At 40.1% G+C, this 18,440-nt stretch overlaps 1 protein-coding gene across 2 annotated transcripts; it reads left to right on the forward strand.

Annotated features, from left to right (window-relative positions):
- Positions 1 to 8,698, forward strand: LOC129235375 (uncharacterized). Of its 2 annotated transcripts, none has more exons than XM_054869189.1 (5): positions 1 to 398; positions 454 to 729; positions 821 to 1,432; positions 1,490 to 1,706; positions 8,421 to 8,698. In XM_054869189.1, the coding sequence occupies exons 2-5, from the start codon at positions 502 to 504 to the stop codon at positions 8,612 to 8,614; spliced, it is 1,251 nt and encodes a 416-aa protein (XP_054725164.1). In that variant the 5' UTR covers positions 1 to 398; positions 454 to 501; the 3' UTR covers positions 8,615 to 8,698. The 2 variants fall into 2 exon arrangements, with proteins under 2 accessions (XP_054725164.1, XP_054725163.1); XM_054869188.1 differs by having other exon boundaries at positions 5 to 398; positions 500 to 729.
- Positions 8,699 to 18,440: the final 9,742 nt, after the last annotated feature.

Consider the following 18,440-nt stretch of genomic DNA (forward strand, 5'->3'; position numbering starts at 1 on the left):
GAATAAAGCTTTCAAAATCATATTTTATAAGTTTAATTTGAGGGAAGCTTTTTCAGTAGCTTCCTAATCAAAATCAGCTGTTATTGCGCCGCAACAAAATACAAGTTTTATCTCCCGCGCTCGTTGCTTGCCGCTGAGTGAGTGCGCTGTGCTGAGAGTGAGTAAGATAATAAATCACACATTGTATACTATTTAACGGGGACAGCAACAAAAACACAAAGTTAACTGCTTTAGCAAGCGATAAACACAAGCACGTGAGAGCCAACACTATTGCTGTGCTGGTGAGATTTGTGAGGTTCATAGAAGCGCAACACAGCGCCGATCGCCACTACCCCAAAAGCAGCGACTCAGCTACACATCGACGGCCGGTTATCACAAAGGGAGTTAATTTGTGTCAGGTGACTATTAAAAAACTAAGAAAATCAAAAGCGCACTAAATGAAATTTACAAAAGCCCTAAAAAACTAGGTTTCATAAAAATATTTGCTCACAAAATATAGCAATGGGAACAGGCGCCAAAAATTACCAGCCACCGGAATGGATTACAGCCGAATTTCTGCAGGACGTGCTGAAGGAGTACTTCAAAGATAACACGTTGGAAGTGCACGAGTTGGTGGTGAAGAGCGCATTAAATGGTGAGAAAGGTAGCGGCTATGCCAGCGAAATGCACCGTGCCACTTTCAACTTGGCACGGAAGGACGGCAACGGCCGCTTTTCGGTGATCGTCAAAGTGAGTAATGCATCAAGTCTGCTATGGTGAAGCTTTGTGAATATTGCCATAACAGCTAACTGATTATATTTCATTCATTCATTCACTCTAGGATCACCCAAAGGGCTACACTGGTGTTGTTGCGCACAAGAGTAAACTGTTCAAACGTGAAATATTGGCGTATAAAGAAATACTTCCCCGCGTGGAGGAATTGCTGGCTTCTATTGGTGATAAAACCAAAATTGCACCCGCCTGTTACTACACCACCGAGACACCTGAGCCGTTCCTTGTGCTTGAGGATATGCAACTAACGGGTTTTGAGAACTTTGAAAGGTGCCGTTTGCTCAATCTAGACTACACTTTGCCAACCATTGAAAAGCTAGCCAAGGTGCATGCTTGTTCTGCAGTTATAGCGAAAGAGACACCCGAGGTTTTAGAGTTCTTCCAAGAAACACCAATTTCCAGAAATCCAGAACGCAAGGATTTTCTTAGCTTCTTTCCGGTGAATATACGCTGTGTTGCCGAAGAGTTGACCCATTGGAAGGGTTATGAAGAGATCACTGAAAAAATGTTTACATTGGCTGAAAACGTGCTTCAGAATGCTGTGGAAATGTATGAATCGCACGACCAAGGCTTCCGTGTGCTCAATATGGCCGATTTGTGGATCGACAACCTGATGTTCCATGTCAACAATGACACGAAAGAGCCCGATGATGTGGTTATGGTGAGTATTTTGAAATGGCCTGCAACAGAATGAACTCATTTCATAATTTACTTGCAGTTGGATTTCCAATTATCATATTACGGTTCGCCGGCCATGGATCTGAATTACTTCCTTTTCGGTTCGCTAAACGAAAATGTACGGAAGGTGCATTTCAAATTCATAGTGCGTGAATATCATCGTATTTTGAAGGAAACACTCGAGAAGCTGCATTACAGCGGTGAAATACCTACGCTGAAGGACATAAACATTGCGCTTATACAGAATAGCCTGCAAGGTAAGAACTTAGTTGTTAACTCTATATTCAGCTAATAAGTCTGGGCAGCCTTTTTTGTAACAATTTTAAATATTATTTAAGTATTCACGAAATTCCATGTACGAGCACTTTCCTAAAATTGTGCTATTCATGTAAAATTACAAGTATAGTAGAAGCCCGATAAGTACAATTGGAAAATTTCAACAATGATTGCACTTAGCGAAAAATTGCACTTTTGCGAATTTCTCCTGTAGATCGAGGAATACCTAGGGAAAAATATTTTAACTCTATTCAATGCAATTAATGAGCTCAAAAGGTCGATATTCAAGAAAAATGAACACATATTTATTGAAATTAATACAAAGAGATCAATGCGGAAGGACATATGAGTGTGTGCTCCAAAATACAATTATTTTTTTTGGAAAAACTTTGTTATTTTCGATTGAGTTTTCTCGTAACACTTTTCAAGTGCTTTTGATCGGATATCATGCAAACAAGCGATCTGATTGAATGACAGTACATCGTTCTGTTCACCCCATTTCAAAATTGTATTGACACAGCCAAAAATCGATTCATGCTGGACTTTTTCGGTTGTTTCTTCTTGAGTAGTATCTACGGGTTCATTGGCTTCACTATCACCTTCATCTATTCCTAATTCCAAATCCCAATTGCGGATTTCATCTGTGTCTGCTTCACGCGCATAGTTTTCGACCATCTCATTTAACCGTTGTAATCCTCCAACAAGAAGGGGGTCGTCAATTTCGATATCCAATGGCATATCGTCTGGATTAGATTCAATAATCGCGTCAACTGTTGGGATTGTACCCAATACGCTTTTCCAGCATTTAGCGATCGTTTCAGGGAGCAATTTCCCCCATGCTTGGGTCAACATGATCACGGCGGTTTTCAAATCAATTTTCTTCAATAGTTCATGTAATGAAGAATCTTTTTCACTAATTATGGTTTCCATTAGCAATGTTTTGTATTGAATTTTTGTCAAGTTAATAACACCTTGACCCATTGGCTGTAAAATCGCTGTGCAATTGGCCGGAAAATACATCACTTCGATCTCACCACAAACTAATTCTTGTTCGGGCGGATGAGATGGGGCTTGATCCGGCAAGAGTAATGCTTTGGGTGGAACATCATTTTCTTTGGCGAATTTTTTCACTTTTTCGACAAAATTATCAAAGAACCACTTTTTGAAAATATCTCGCGTCATCCAAGCAGTCGTGTTGCTAGCATAATTCACCGAAAATTTTGAAAACAACGCGGATTCATAGATTTGCCGATCATTAATGGTTTTATTTTGTGGCTGCCATCACCATTTGCACACAAAAGAACACTGATTCGATCTTTTGAAGCCTGGAGCATTCTTTTCATCTTTCGAAACGTAGGTTTTATTTGGCAAAAGTTTCCAAAACAGCCCCGTTTCATAAGCATTATATATTTGTGATGTTACATATCCTTTTTCAGCGATTTTCGCCGTCAATTTTTCCTTAAATGGCTCAATGGCTTCTGGATCACAAGATAATGATTCACCAGTCACAGTCAAATAGCGAAGTCCGAAGCGTTTCTTGAATCGCGAAAACCATTCATCACTTGCATTGAATTGTTCTCCATCCTTTTTTATTTCATCAAATATTTTTAATGCTTTGCTTTTCAATATCAAGCTAGAAACAGGAGCATTTCGTCGCCGCTGATTCATGAAAAACTGGTACAAACGCTTCTCGAGCTCTGGATGATTGCCAAACCGCAAAGTTTTCCGTTTATTTCCAAGTGAAAATGAATTGTATGCATTTTCTTTTAATGAACGGGATTGTTTCGGCAAATTGTTGCGCAATCAACTTTGTATTCGAATGCAAGATCTCGTTGTTTAACGCCTTTTTCAATTTTTTGGAGAATCTCATCTCTTTCTTTCAATGTAAGAAAATGTAGATTCTTTTTCACTTTTCCCTTGATTTTATTTGATGAAAGCAAAAAAAATGATTCAAACTCCGAACGATTGTTTTACTCTCAAGAACCAGCTTGAAACTAACGCGTGTTGAATGTCACAAACGATTCGATGCCATATTTTATGATATCAGCGCTACAATTTTACAGTTATTTGTAAAAATCAAAAATCACAAAGCGTAAGAACAATGTTTTTGGTCGCAATAATTCCGAGAACCATAACTGTGCATAGCTATAAAGCTGTGTCTTCGCGCGCGATGAACGCAAATACATTGCCGTATTAAGTAAAAAATTTCTTCGAACAAGAATTCTTTTGCGCCCGAAAATTGCAATTTTTTATTGCTCTTTTCGAGTTTTCTATGGACTCAAAATCGAATTGTACTTTCCGCGAAATTGCAGCTATCGGTATTGCACTTATCGGGCTTCTACTGTATGTGAGAATTTGTGAGGAAAGATAATGACGATGGCCAGGGCAAACCAGCGCACGAAGTCAGCAGAGCTACTTCAGACTGAAATCCACACTAAGCACGAAATAGAGGCGCCAAAATTAAGCGGCGTTAATCTTATGCTAACCCAACAGGTAAAATACTTACGTGTTATCTTAGATCCCAAACTCAGCTGGAGGTCCAAGGTAGATTACAGGGTAAAGAAAACGAATATAGCACTTTACACGTGTATAAAAATGTAGGGTAAAAAATGGGGTATCCAACCAAAACTATCCAACACAGCCATTGTAAGGCTAATACTACCATATGCGGCACTAGTCCGGTGACCCGCAATAGAAAAGAAGTACAACCTAACCAAGCTGAACAAGATACAAATAACAACGTGTATATCAACTACAGGAGCGCTTAGCATCAGTCCTACGAAAGCGCTCAATGTACTAACTCATCTATTACCATTAGACTTAAATATAAAAACAATCGCTACTTGCAGCGCGGTGAGACTCAGAGATATAGAAAGCTGGACAACAAGATCGTACGGTCACAGCAAGATCTTCTTACAGGGACTCTCGCTGCTCAAAAACAAATCAGACTACACAATCCCGGACCTTAACTTCAAGAAAGATTTTACGGTACATTTTCCACCGAGAGCCGAATGGGGCAAAGGGAAGGTGATTGTAAGATATGATATTCAAATCTACACTGACGGGTCTAAGATGAACTGTGGTGTGAGAGCTGGCTTCCATTCGGAACCGCTCAACCTATCTCAGTCAATTCGACTTCCTGACTATGCCAGCGTCTTCCAGGCAAAACTACTTGCGATCAGAGAAGCAGCCACTAAAACTCTACAAGGAAGTTGGTGCACGAGTAGCTATCTTTTAAGACAGTCAAGCAGCTATCAAGGCCTTAGGTTCCGATTCCACCTCATTCAAACTAGTCTTACAGTGTAGAGAGGAACTGAAATTGCTTAGTGATTGTCTTAAATTACTCTGATGTGGGTCACTGCAACCCTTTTAGGTCATTGGAATGTAGGGGATCATGCAGCCAGACGCAACCTCCCTTTCAATCCTATCTACAGAAGCTGTCAAGCGGAAGGGGTGAAGGAAAGTATTTTCCACTACTAATGTGAATGTCCAGGGCTAGCTAGGGCAAGACTTCGCTCTTTCGGTAAGCCTTTCTTGCAGCAAACTAGTGGGATCTCAGACAGAATTTGCTGCAATACCTCGGACAAAATGGATCTGACTTAGAAAAACACAAAAAAACATCATCACACGAGACCAGTGGTAATAAAACGGTGCTGGTCGCTAATTCGGATTATTTCAGTAGAAATACTCAACCACTTCAACAACAACAACAACAACAGAGGACGTCCCAGGGGATCATGGCGACGTATAGACGAAAACCTGAGGTGGACACAGATTAAGGCAAAAGCTGAAAACCGAAACCTATGGAAATCAATTGTTCTGAGACTATGCGCCCAGTGACCGGAGCGATAGTAATCAATCATCATCGTATATAATTGGCGCCTACACCCTTTTCGATTATTTGGCAGAGCTCCTTCTCCTATTTGATGTGTGCGTCTTGATGTTTTTTGCAGAAATGGAGGGCTTACAGTTTTACGCCGCCTCCGAACATCACATGGTTTTTTATGAGGAGGTCTTTCATGACAAAAATACACTCAGATGTTTGTTATTGCCTGCCGAGGAGCGATTGCCATTAGAAAAACGTATTCTATTAATTGGTGTTTTGTGTCCGCAGTTTCCAATCTGCGCACTTGCGAACGATAGTCACGCATCAACCCATTCGTCTACGGTGACTCCCGTTAGTAAGAAAAGGCAAAATATGGTTAGCCCTATTAAGTCTGAATGTGACATTTGAGAAACGGAGAGTTCATGCCATTAACTCGCCCTAATCCGCGTGCTTGTTTTAGTAGGCGACTCAAAAACAAGAACGGACAAGACCGACTTCCCGCCGAGCTATACAAAGCTGGAGCTCCAGAGCTGACAAACAGTATGCATCAGCTCCTTTGCAGGATATGATCGGATGAGAGCATGCCAAGCGAAAGGAACCTGAGTGTGCTGGAAGAATGGTAATTATGCAATCTGCGCAAATTAACGCGGGATAAGCCTGTTTAACATCGCATCAAGGTCCTGTCGAGCGTATTGTGTGAGAGAATGAACTCCATGGTCAACAAACTGATTGGGCTCTATCAGTTCCTGGTAAGTCCATCATAGACCAAATCTTCACAATACGCCAAATGCTGCCGAAAGCCTACGAAAAACAACTCGACACGCACCACCTCTGCGTCGATTTCAAAGCCGCCTTTTCTTTGAAATAACCTCTCCCAGCCGTTCGATACCAAGCGAGATTTCAGACAGGACGATTCTCTATCTCATGACTTTTTCAACGTTTTGCTGGAAAAGATCTTTCGCGCTGCCGTGCTGAACCGCACTGCTACTATCTTTCATAAGAGCACCATACTACCAGCATATGCCAACGACATCGACATTATCGGCGAAACCAACCGCACTGTATGCTGGGCATACTCCAGTTTAAAGGGAATGGGGATAAAACAAAGTACCTGCTGTCAACACACAAAGAGTCTTCGCGTCTTGGACAATATCTCAGTGTTGACAACCAACAATTTGAAATTGTGAAGGACTTTGTCTACCTTGGGGCCAGTATTAATAACATAAATGACGTCAGCCTGGAGATCAAACGGCCGATTCCCGAAAAGCTGGCCAAAACTCAAAAAATTAAGTAATTGATTCAAAATTTCTTACTCGGGGGTTGTCGGGGTCGCTGGTTACGAATTTGATCTTAAAATTTTGAAAATCCACCCCCTTCCACCCCTATTGGCCACCCCCTCACGTGAAATAGCGTATATTCTAGAACATAATCAAGATGCATGTAAATTTATATGTTTTCGGGGTCGCAAGGTAGCAAGTGGTAGCAGCTGAATCTTGTTTTATTCAGTAACCATTACTTTTTTGGGTAACCTTTAATAGGTTTCAAAGCAGCATATGACGGCGTTGTATTACTATACAGTTTGAAAACTCAAATTTTATAAAAAAAATTGCAAAAAATGTATCTACGTATTGCTGCAGCTAAAAATTTTGTGTCGAGGTATTGATATATACTAAAGATTTCTGATTGATTGATATGTACTAAAGATTTCTCGTATTTTACTAACCTTCCGAAGATGATTCCATTTGGTTTTGTTCAATTTACTCCATTACAAAATCTTTCAAATGTGTACAACTTTCACTATTCATCGACAGTAATACGATGCTCAAACGAAGGCCACGTTGCGACTGAAAATATAGAGGATACTTAGGGTACAGGACGTTGCTATGAACGGTTTTCAGTACTCAAGGCATTACTGTAGCCAACCCAAAGACAAAAAAACTCTATCTAGAAACTTTTTTTTTCGACTTTTGGCCAGCTTTTTGGGAATCGGCCGCACTGTGGACCATGCGCACGATAACTCGAGCAAAAATTAATATATTTCAGTGAAACCTGGGCCCTATATTACTCAATGTTCAAGGTATTTTGGTGTTAGAAATGGGCAAAATCGGCCAATCATTTTCCATATAAAGGTAATTTTTAAAAGAGAAACAAAATTAAGCCAAATTACTTCCATTTGGTATAAATGACAAGCCCAAAACAAAAATACGACGAAAGAAAAATTAAAAAAAAAACAGACGATGTTACGCCCGCTTTTAGGTAGCTGCATGTATTTTGTTGCTCATTACACTATGTTCTCTTCTCTTCTTCTTCTTCTTAATTGGCGCGATAACCGCTTATGCAATTTTGGCCGAGTTTAACAAAGCGCGCCAGTCGTTTATTTTTCGTGCTAACCGGCACCGGCTTGGACACACCAAGTGAAGTCAAGTACTTCTCCACCTAATCTTTCCAACGCAGAGGAGGCCTTCCTCTTCCTCTACTACCACCAGCTGGTACCGCATCGATTACTTTCAGAGTCGGAGCGTTTGTATCCATTCGGACGACATGACCAAGCCAACGAAGCCGCTGGATCTTTATTCGCTGCGCTATGTCTATGTCGTCGTCCTCTATTGCTCCTCACCTTAGTTAAATCCGACATAAATATTTTTAAGATCTGCCATTTGAAATTTGAAATGTCCGGCCGTCAATCCCAATAAAATTTTACATAAAATGTGCACAGACATAAAAGGTTAGATCTGAACTGAATTTTGTACTCACAACCTAGTTAAATTATATCCACAATTTACTTTATCCGTCTGTTTGGAAAGTAAAACCCGTTAATTTTCCTAAAACTAACTAAACAATTGTCTGCTGATTTTCCTTTCCATTTCAGGAGTTATCGCCGCCACATGTCTCACCCCACTAATATTTATGGAATCGACAGGAGATGAAAAATTGGAGAACCTCACCTCACGAACTGAAGAAGGCGATCAGATGCGACGCCAGAATGCTGAAAATCCCAAATATCGTGCATTCCTGCAGCGTACAGTGAAGGAGTTTGAGCTGTGTGGCTTTTTAGACGCATGAAACTGACTAACTTGAATATGGCTGAGTAATGAGAACGAAAAACGAACTGTTTATGATTATAACTCAAATAAAATTATATTGAAAAGAAATAATGACCTTTCAGCACCTTAGAGAATTTTCTTTATGTTAGAATATTAGAAAAAAATCAGATAATGAAATACATTTTTGGCACGTTTCAACAAGTCTCAAGCTTCAAAAACAAATTTAATTGGACATATGTACATACGTGAGGATTTTTTTTCTCTTTCTTCTTGATTGGCGATGTTGGCAGATTTCATCTTTCAAGTCTTTAATGTGTTACCAGTTTTCCAAATTCCAAATATGTTTTCAAAGAGGTAGTTTTAAAAAATTGTATACTGCCATTTTAGATTATTAAAGTCTGAATTTAGATTTGTATTCAGCAACCTCGGACACCTTAAAGTTTATATATTCGTCAAGTAACGAGGCTTAGGAAAATGGGATCTGTCAATATGAATTTTTCATCTTTTACCATAAACATTCATGAATATTTTTAATTCGATCTAATATTTTCTTGAGTTTGCGGAGCCGTTACAGGGTTAAACATGGGAACACTCTCTTCTTCTGCTTAATTGGCGCGATAACCGCTTACGCGATTTCGGCCGAGTTTAACAAAGCGCGCCAATCGTTTCTTTTTTCGTGCTAACCGGCGTCAGTTGGACACACCAAGTGAAGTCAAGTCCTTCTCCACCTCATCTTTCCAACGCAGAGGAGGCCTTCCTGTTCCGCTGGATCTTTATTCGCTGCGCTATGTCTATGTCGTCGTAAAGCTCATACAGCGCATCGTTCCATCACCTGCGATATTCGCCCTTGCGAACGTGCAAAGGTTCAAAAATCTCACGCAGAATCTTTCTCTCAAACATTTCAGGCGTCGCTTCATCGGATGTTGTCGCCGTCCACGCTTCTGCGCCATACGTTAGGACGGGCAGGATGAGAGCATTGTAGAGTGTTAGTTAACATGGGAACATAAATTGATTAGTACTTAGAAGTGCAAAGTGTTTACCAGAGTTATTTTTTACCTGACATGTTTCTAATAAAAATGTCGGACAAAAAACAATGGTCATATTTTAATAAAATCTCGATCATGGCTGCTGAAAGATTGTTTGTGACTGCACGGCAGATATTTGAATAAGAAATGTTTACTTATGTACCCACTTACAGGAAAGAGGTGTAACACTTTAAACCTCAATCCTAGCTTTAAGAAAAGCAACCCTTCCCCTTTGAGACTCATTTGAAAATAAGACAGAAACCCATTCGCAGTATTTTTTAATCTAATTTTAATTAGATTCGGTTCGCCTTTGAAAACGGTGCACAGTTTCGAGCTGACTTCATCTTCCTTCCGCTTGCACTGTGGTGACTTTCACATATTTACTATAGCACCGTTTTTCGTCTTCACTTCCACTTTGTGTGCAATCTCAATGTTGAGAACCTCAAGACATCGAACTTGAAGGTTATTTAGCAATATTCTCAACAGAACGTTCAGTTCCTAGTCTGCCAGTCCTTTTTCTGTCCTCGACGGGACCAGTTTGCTGAAATTTTTTACCATGTCGACTCATTCGGATGATTATTTCCAAAAAAATAACGAATTTTGCGATTTGTTTTTCTTAACACTAGAAGGACTGAAAGTTAGTATATGCCTACATATGTATATTGCCCAAATGCAGTCAAAATGACTGCATTATGAAAGAATAACTAATGTGTAAAAAAATTTGTTTAAGGTTAATTTTTAATATTTTTTATATTATTTACAGTTATTAGTACATAATAACCATAAAAAAAATGTACTTCACTTGGAAAAAAAATAATTAATTCATTTTTATTTGTACATTTTATGCAAATTAGGGTGGAAATCTTTTTATGTGTACATCTTCCGCAATCATATTTTTGACATTTTGCACATATATTATTTGATTTGTTTTTGTAGCAAAGTCGTATTTGACAAATTTTGCGTTTGTTAGAATGGGTTGCATTTGATGTGCAACATCATCTTGATCTTTGATCTTTGTGGGTCTTCATGTTCTGATGAATTTTTCTGTCTTGCAGCTCTGCATTCAGTGGAAAACTGTTCTGCCAATTGAAACAAGAACTCTTTTCGTTGTATTTGTACTCCTGTCGTTTCTTTGAAAGGATCCAAGCATTAATTGCAGCCAAATCTAAAATATTGAAAAATATTTGGAGGGGCCATCTACGAGAACTAGCTTTTACTGTGTATTTTCTAGCCATTTGATCCGTCATATCAACTCCACATTTTGTGCTGTTATAAAATTGTATAGATTCCGGTAACATTGTATCAATTTTCACAAATATATGCTTAGAACTTAGAACAGCTACTCTTTCATTTAGTTTGCTTTTATTTAGTGTAAGAACACAATTCTCTGATTTACATAGCAGAGTGGAAAAACAAGGCATCTTATCCTTCCTTCGTTTGGCTGCTTTGGGTAGTTCTCTTTTGTTTGATCTAATAGTTCCAACTAGAGTTGTTTTTTTGGCCAATAATTTTGTCGCGAGTGACAAGCTAGTGAAAAAGTTATCGGTCGTGATATTTCTTCCTCAGTTTGTATATGGCCCAACAATTTTCAGAACAACGTGTTCACTGAGAAGCATTGACGATAGTCGTTGTTCATCTCTCCCCAAATAAGGAAAACCATTTAAAATATATTTGCTACTAACATCTGATGCATGACAGAATTTAATGCCAAATTTGTTGGGATTATTAGGCATATACAGGGTAAACCTGCACCTGGCTTTTGACGGAAATAATTGCTCGTCAACTGTTATATTTTGCCCTGGTTGATAGCAAGCTTGACTATTTTTAATGAACTTGTCCCATATTTCCGAAACCAAGGCAAATTTATTTGTTTGTAGGCGTCTACTTCTTTCGCTTCTTCTGTCAAACCGAATAAATCGTAGGATTTGCTTGAACTTTTCTCTGGCCATAGTTTTTCTAAAAAAATCGGGACCCCACTTTGCTGACCATAAATAACTCAGTTTTAAATTTTTTGCTTCGTAAGCTCCACGAGCATATAAAATCCCAATAAATGCACGTATTTCCGGTAATGATGTTGTCCAATCGTTCCTCGAATTTCGGCGGCCTTCTCATTCTGTGCACTTTTTTATATGTTTGATAATATAGTTATCTATTGTATTATCCACGAGAATGCACTGATAGGATTATTTGCCATAAAGTTCCTTTCTGCGTAGCCTGTTGGGCCTTTCACACCCTTGAAAATACAAGTAACCTTTGGTAACCTTCCAGGAATACCACCTTCGTCAAATTTTGACCATACAGTACCATCGGCAGCTGTTTCGGTCTCCTGAAAGATATTTTCAGTTTCTTCATCAGAGTCTGCACTATTTAGCACCCAACACCTTTTCCTGGGCATATTGATGACACTTTTATTTTCATCATTGGTGATCGACTCTTCATCACTATCTTCAGTGTCAGATGTTTCACTTTGAATATAATCCGCTTCATCTTCAGATGGTACTTCAGAATTTGTTGCATCTGACTCTACATATGTATGTATATCGGAGCACTCTTCACTTACACATAGTAGAAAAATTCTGCGTTCACCTATGCAAATATTCTTTGCATTAGAAAAAGTTCAAAACAATAAATATTTCAGAAATTTTTTTTAATGAGTTTTATTTAGTTCACTTAAACGTAACTATTACACATATTTCGCTACCAATAACAAAATCAAATTTAAAATGAGATCACATAAAATTAAAAAAGCCATTCAAACTAAACGGAAAAAGTTTGCGTTCACTTCAATAATAATAAAATAAAAGGCTTAAGTTCATAGAAATGTTTTAAAATTAATAGCTAGTTGGATATCCCCGCCTTTTTATGACTTCTAGAAGGCGTCTTTTCTTTGATCCAACTATGTTGGCTGTTATTTCTGGACTTATGGCTCCCCATTCCTCTTTAAGCGCGTTCTTAAGCATTTCCTTGCTAGTTATTGTACGCTCTCGTATTTTTTTTTTCCAGAACGTCCCATAAGTGCTCAATGGGGTTAAGGTCAGGTGATTGTGGGGGTGTGCGAAGTTGTTTTGGAACATTATACAACAACCACAACCTAACAATCTCTGCTGTGTGTTTCGGGTCGTTGTCCTGTTGGAAAACAAATCTTTCACCGAGTCCCAGTTTGATTGCACTTTCTCTCAAATTCGTTTTTCAAATATCGAGATATTCATGTCTGTTCATTATCGACTCAAAAAACTGTATATTTCCAACGCCCGAACTAGCCATACACCCCCATATCTTGGCACCTCCTCCCCCGTGCTTTACCGTAGGTACCAGATTTTGGTTTCCAAGTGCCGTTCCGTTTTTCCTCCAAATAATTTTACGACCTTTTATCCCAAAAATGCAAAACTTGCTCTCATCTGGAAAAATCACACTATTCCAAAACCCAGGCTTGTTTACGTATTCCTTGTCGAAAGCCATCCGCTTAAGTAGATTTACTCGCGATATGAATGGTTTTTTTCGGGCCACTCTGCCGTGAAATCCGATTCTTTTTAGAATTTTTCTTACTGTATCTGGATGTACTTTCTTTTGGTATTTTACTTCTATGCCTTTTGAAATTTGGCTTGCTGTTAGTCGTGGATTAGACTTCACAAGAATAGTTATGTTGCGTTCTTCTCTTTCCGCCAGTTTTTTTGGATGCCCAGAACGAGGCTTAGACTCCAAACAATTCGTTTGCTTGAAGTTGCTTATCACTCTTTGGATCGAGGAGTATTGCCTCCTAACAATTTTCGCGATCTCCCGATAGCTCTTACTATTTTGCCACAAACTTACAATGATTTTCCTTTCACCAATACCTATTTCTCTTCGCCTTTGGTCCATAGTAACAAAAAATGTATTTCTAATATCAATTTTCCCCTCTTTAGATTTGCTCTGAACCCCGTCAACTACATGAATGATTTAAAATTAAATTTAAGGTAATTGCCATGCAAATAATCGTCACTATTCGAAATGAACGCACACTTTTTCTGCTCAGGCTATTTAAGTAGTACAGTTACTTATCCCGTTATTTGAACACGACGCAGCTCAAACTCCAAAAAATTTTGTTCATACCCTCTACAAATAATTTTCTTTGAAATAAGTGAAAAGAAATAATTGAGAGTTTTAAGATAAACACGTTAAATTATTGTATTTTAATACTTTATAACAGTGGGTGAACGCAGACTTTTTCTACCATGTGTATGTTCGTTAGCTTTTCCAATAACCCACTTCTATTCGACATTTCTTTCATGAATTTAGGGAACAAAAGAAATAAAATAAACAATTTCTTAGAACAAGTATCACTGCATAATGATTCGAATAACAAGTACTACTGTAGCTTATTGAGCAACTGCAACTTATCAAGTATACTGCCAAATCGACAAATTATCATGTGGCGGCAACCGAAAAATGCTCTAACGGTAAAATGAAAACTGTTATTTCAATACAGAGCCGGACTGGTCATATAAGAAATTTACTCAATTCAATATGAGTCATTTGATTATTTAAAATGTCCTAACTAGTCAAAATTACTGCTTTTGCCAATATAGGTATAACACATATGAATATAACGGAAATTAAGGAGGGGGAGGTAACTACAACTATTAATAAACGCATTTACATATCGCAACTTAAATACAAAAGGGTCACAACTCAAAATTTTCCAAAACTGAGTTTTTTGCATAAATTAATTCAGAGTACACATTTCTAACTGCTGCAAATATTTCGTTCACATAACTATCTTCTTTAACTGGAAAAATACAGTTATGTCTATTTTTATGTCAAGTGTGTTGCTTTTGCACGATCAACTAAAGAGAATTATTTTTAGTTGCGTAAATGGGCTCAAGAACAGCTGATTACTTTTATTGCACATAAAGAGTTTTATTTTGAGTTCTACCTCTATAACTGTAAAAAGTGATAAATTTCGTGGTATATTATTTTGCATTGTGCCTCTTTAGTTGTGAAAAGTGAGTTCAATTAGGTTAGGAAACTTATAAAATTAAAACATTTTATCAGTTAAAAAGGCACAACTTAACATAATATCACTAGTTAATCGAAAAAATTTCAGTTAAAGAGTCATAAGTCGAAATTTTGTTTTATTTTCTCTCTTATTCTTAATTGGCGCGATAACCGCTTACGCGATTTTGGCCGAGCTTAATAAAGCGCGCCAGTCGTTTCTTTCTCGTGCTAACCGGCGCCAATTGGACACACCAAGTGAAGCCAAGTCCTTCTCCACCTGATCTTTCCAACGCAGAGGAGGCCTTCCTCTTCCTCTGCTACCACCAGCTGGTACCGCATCGAATACTTTCAAAGCCGGAGCATTTGTATCCATTCGGACGACATGACCCAGCCAACGAAGCCGCTGGATCTTTATTCGCTGCGCTATGTCTATGTCGTCGTAAAGCTCATACAGCTCATCGTTCCATCATCTGCGATATTCGCCGTTGCCAACGTGTAAAGGTCCAAAAATCTTACGCAGAATCTTTCTCTCGAACACTCCAAGCGTCGCTTCATCGGATGTTGTCATCGTCCAAGCTTCTGCGCCATACGTCAGGACGGGCATGATGAGAGTCTTGTAGAGTGTTAGTTTTGTTCGTCGAGAGAGGACTTTACTGCTCAGTTGCCTACTTAGTCCAAAGTAGCACTTGTTGGCAAGAGAGATTCTACGTTGGATTTCAAGGCTGACATTGTTATAGGTGTTAATGCTGGTTCCCAAATACACGAAGTCTTTTACAACCTCAAAATTATAACTGTCTACAGTGACGTGGGTGCCGATACGCGAGTGCGCCGACTGTTTGTTTGAAGACAGGAGGTACTTCGTTTTGTCCTCGTTCACCACCAGACCCATTCGCTTTGCCTCTTTATCCAGTTTGGAGAAGGCAGAACTAACAGCGCGGTTGTTAAGGCCGATGATATCGATATCATCAAGTCACACGACAGCGAGTCACCCTGTCTGAAACCTCGTTTGGTATCAAACGGCTCGGAAAGGTCCTTCCCAATTCTGACGGCGCTGCTGGTGTTGAGCAACGTCATCTTACATAGCCGTATTAGTTTTGCGGGGATACCAAATTCAGACATAGCGGCATACAGGTAACTCCTTTCTGTACTGTCGAATGCAGCTTTGAAGTCGACGAAAAGATGGTGTGTGTCGATTCTCCGTTCGTGGGTCTTTTCCAAGATTTGGCGTATTGTGAATATTTGGTCTATGGTAGACTTTCCAGGTCTGAAGCCACACTGATATGGTCCAATCAGTTGGTTGACGGTGGGTTTCAGCCTTTCACACAATACGCTCGCTAGAACCTTATAGGCGATATTTAGAAGACTAATCCCGCGGTAATTGGCACAAATTGCAGGATCGCCCTTCTTATGGATTGGGCAGAGCACACTTAAATTCCAATCGGCAGGCATGCTTTCATCCGACCATATTTTGCATAGGAGCTGATGCATGCACCTTACCAGCTCCTCGCCGCCATGTTTGAATAGCTCAGCCGGGAGTCCGTCGGCGCCCGCGGCTTTGTTGTTCTTTAGGCGCGTTATCGCTATTCTCACCTCGTCATGATCGGGTAACGGAACTACAATTCCGTCGTCATCGATTGGGGTATCGGGATCTTCACATTCTCTTCGACATGCGCAGCTGTCACTGTTTAACAGGTTCGAGAAGTGTTCCCTCCATAATTTAAGATTGCTCTGTACGTCAGTCACCAGATCGCCGTCTTTGTTCTTACAGGAAAACGCCCCGGTCTTGAAACCTTCTGTAAGCCGCCTTTCTGGTAGAATTTTGGGGCGTTGTTCCTATTGGCCAGCATCTCAAGCTCCTCGCACTCACGTATTTCGGCCTCTCGTTTCTTCTGTCGGATAATACGTCTCTCTTCCTTTTTCAGCTCTCTGTAGCGATCCCACATGGCTCGCGTTGCGCCCGATCGCAGCGTGGCTCTATAGGCGGCATCTTTTCTTTCTGCGGCAGCATGATACTCCTCGTCGTACCAATTGTTTTTTCGGGCTCGCCGGAATCCGATTTCTTCTTCGGCGGCGGTACGTAGGGAACGAGAAATGTTGCTCCATTGCTCGCGTATGCCGATTTGTTGGGCAGTGCTTTCGGAGAGCAGGAGTGAGAGTCGAGTGGCGAATCTTCTGGCTGTCTGTTGTGATTGCAGCTTTTCGATGTCGAACATTCTTTGCGTAGGTAGATGCACGTTTTTTGCTGCACAGAGGCGGGTGCGCAGTTTGGCTGCAACAAGGTAATGATCCGAGTCGATGTTGGGTCCTCGGATCGTACGTACATCTAATACACTAGAAGCGTGTCTTCCATCTATCACAACATGATCGATCTGGTTTCGCGTTTTTCGATCAGGAGACAGCCAGGTAGCTTGGTGTATTTTCTTATGCTGGAATCTGGTGCTGCAGACTACCATGTTTCGGGCCCCGGCGAAGTCGATCAGCCTCTGTCCGTTACCGGATGTTTCGTTGTGCAGGCTGAATTTTCCGACTGTGGGACCAAAAATTCCCTCCTTGCCCACCCTGGCGTTGAAGTCGCCAAGCACGATTTTTATGTCGTGGCGGGGGCAGCGCTCATAGGAACGTTCCAGGCGCTCATAGAAGGAATCTTTGGTCGCATCGTCCTTCTCTTCCGTCGGGGCGTGGGCGCAAATTAGCGATATGTTGAAAAATCTGGCTTTGATGCGGATTGTTGCGAGACGCTCGTCCACCGGAGTGAACGACAGTACTTGGCGACGAAGTCTCTCTCCCACAACAAATCCGACACCGAATTTGCGCTCCTTTACATGGCAGCTGTAGTAGACGTCGCAAGGTCCTATGGTTTTCTTTCCTTGCCCCGTCCATCGCATCTCTTGGATGGCAGTGATGTCAGCCTTTACTCTCACGAGGACATCAACCAGCCGGGCAGAGGCACCTTCCCCATTAAGGGACCGGACATTCCAGGTGCATGCCCTCAAATCATATTCCTTATTTCGTTTGCAGGGGTCGTCATCAGTAAAGGCAATTCTCATCCGAGGCTTTTTTAATCTTTTCATTGGGGGGGATTTTTAAGTGGCGGGTCCCAAACCCAGCGCACAACCAGCTATCCTGGAATGTTTCGCCTTCTCACGTTAGCTCACTCCCGAACGGGTGTTCGGAAGCTAACCAGAGGATACGTGGGCTAATCCCGGACGTTGTGAGCTGCTTGAACCATATGTAGAAGAATCGTCCTGGCCACTCCCAAGTGAATGGCGATCAGTAACTTTCCCCACTTGCGTGGACTTCTACACATGGAACCATCCTCCAGTGAATGGCGATCAGTAACTTTCCCCACTTGCGTGGACTTCTACACATGGAACCATCCTTCGCAAACATAATATAAAATTGAAAAAAATATAGTAGAACCTTCTTCAATGTTGTATATTTTCATGATGGAACAATATTTTCTTTAAATATTACAATAATTATTACATAAAACGTTTTTCGTCTCTCCTGAAAATCTTAGTATTTTGAGTTGTGACCCTTTTGTATTTAGGGTGCGATATATGTTGCACAAAATTCTAAGAAATTGTGTCATTACATACGTAATTGTTTTTCTAATTGAAACTAAAATGGCAGTCAAAATGACTTCCTTGGGCAATCTAGTGTTAACGAGACCGACCATTTTCAAAATAAGTTTCAATAACTTTAACGTATCCATGTGTACATCTATCTACGAGTACTTGACAAATGACAAACACGCTTGTTAACGCTTACGAATTATTCACTATTGACATCTACGCGTCAATCTTGAAAGACCCTTTTATATATTTTGTTTAATATATTCAAAAC

This window comes from Anastrepha obliqua, chromosome 1 (genome assembly GCF_027943255.1).
Source record: "Anastrepha obliqua isolate idAnaObli1 chromosome 1, idAnaObli1_1.0, whole genome shotgun sequence".
Taxonomy (NCBI): Eukaryota; Metazoa; Arthropoda; class Insecta; order Diptera; family Tephritidae; genus Anastrepha; species Anastrepha obliqua.

What these genes read in the sequence shown, in the direction of transcription:
- LOC129235375 (XM_054869189.1), top strand. Translation starts at nt 502, where the DNA reads ATGGGAACAGGCGCCAAAAATTACCAGCCACCGGAATGGATTACAGCC. An exon ending in GCTTTTCGGTGATCGTCAAA is followed by an intron (nt 730 to 820) that starts GTGAGTAATGCA and finishes CATTCACTCTAG; the next exon opens with GATCACCCAAAGGGCTACAC. An exon ending in AGCCCGATGATGTGGTTATG is followed by an intron (nt 1,433 to 1,489) that starts GTGAGTATTTTG and finishes ATTTACTTGCAG; the next exon opens with TTGGATTTCCAATTATCATA.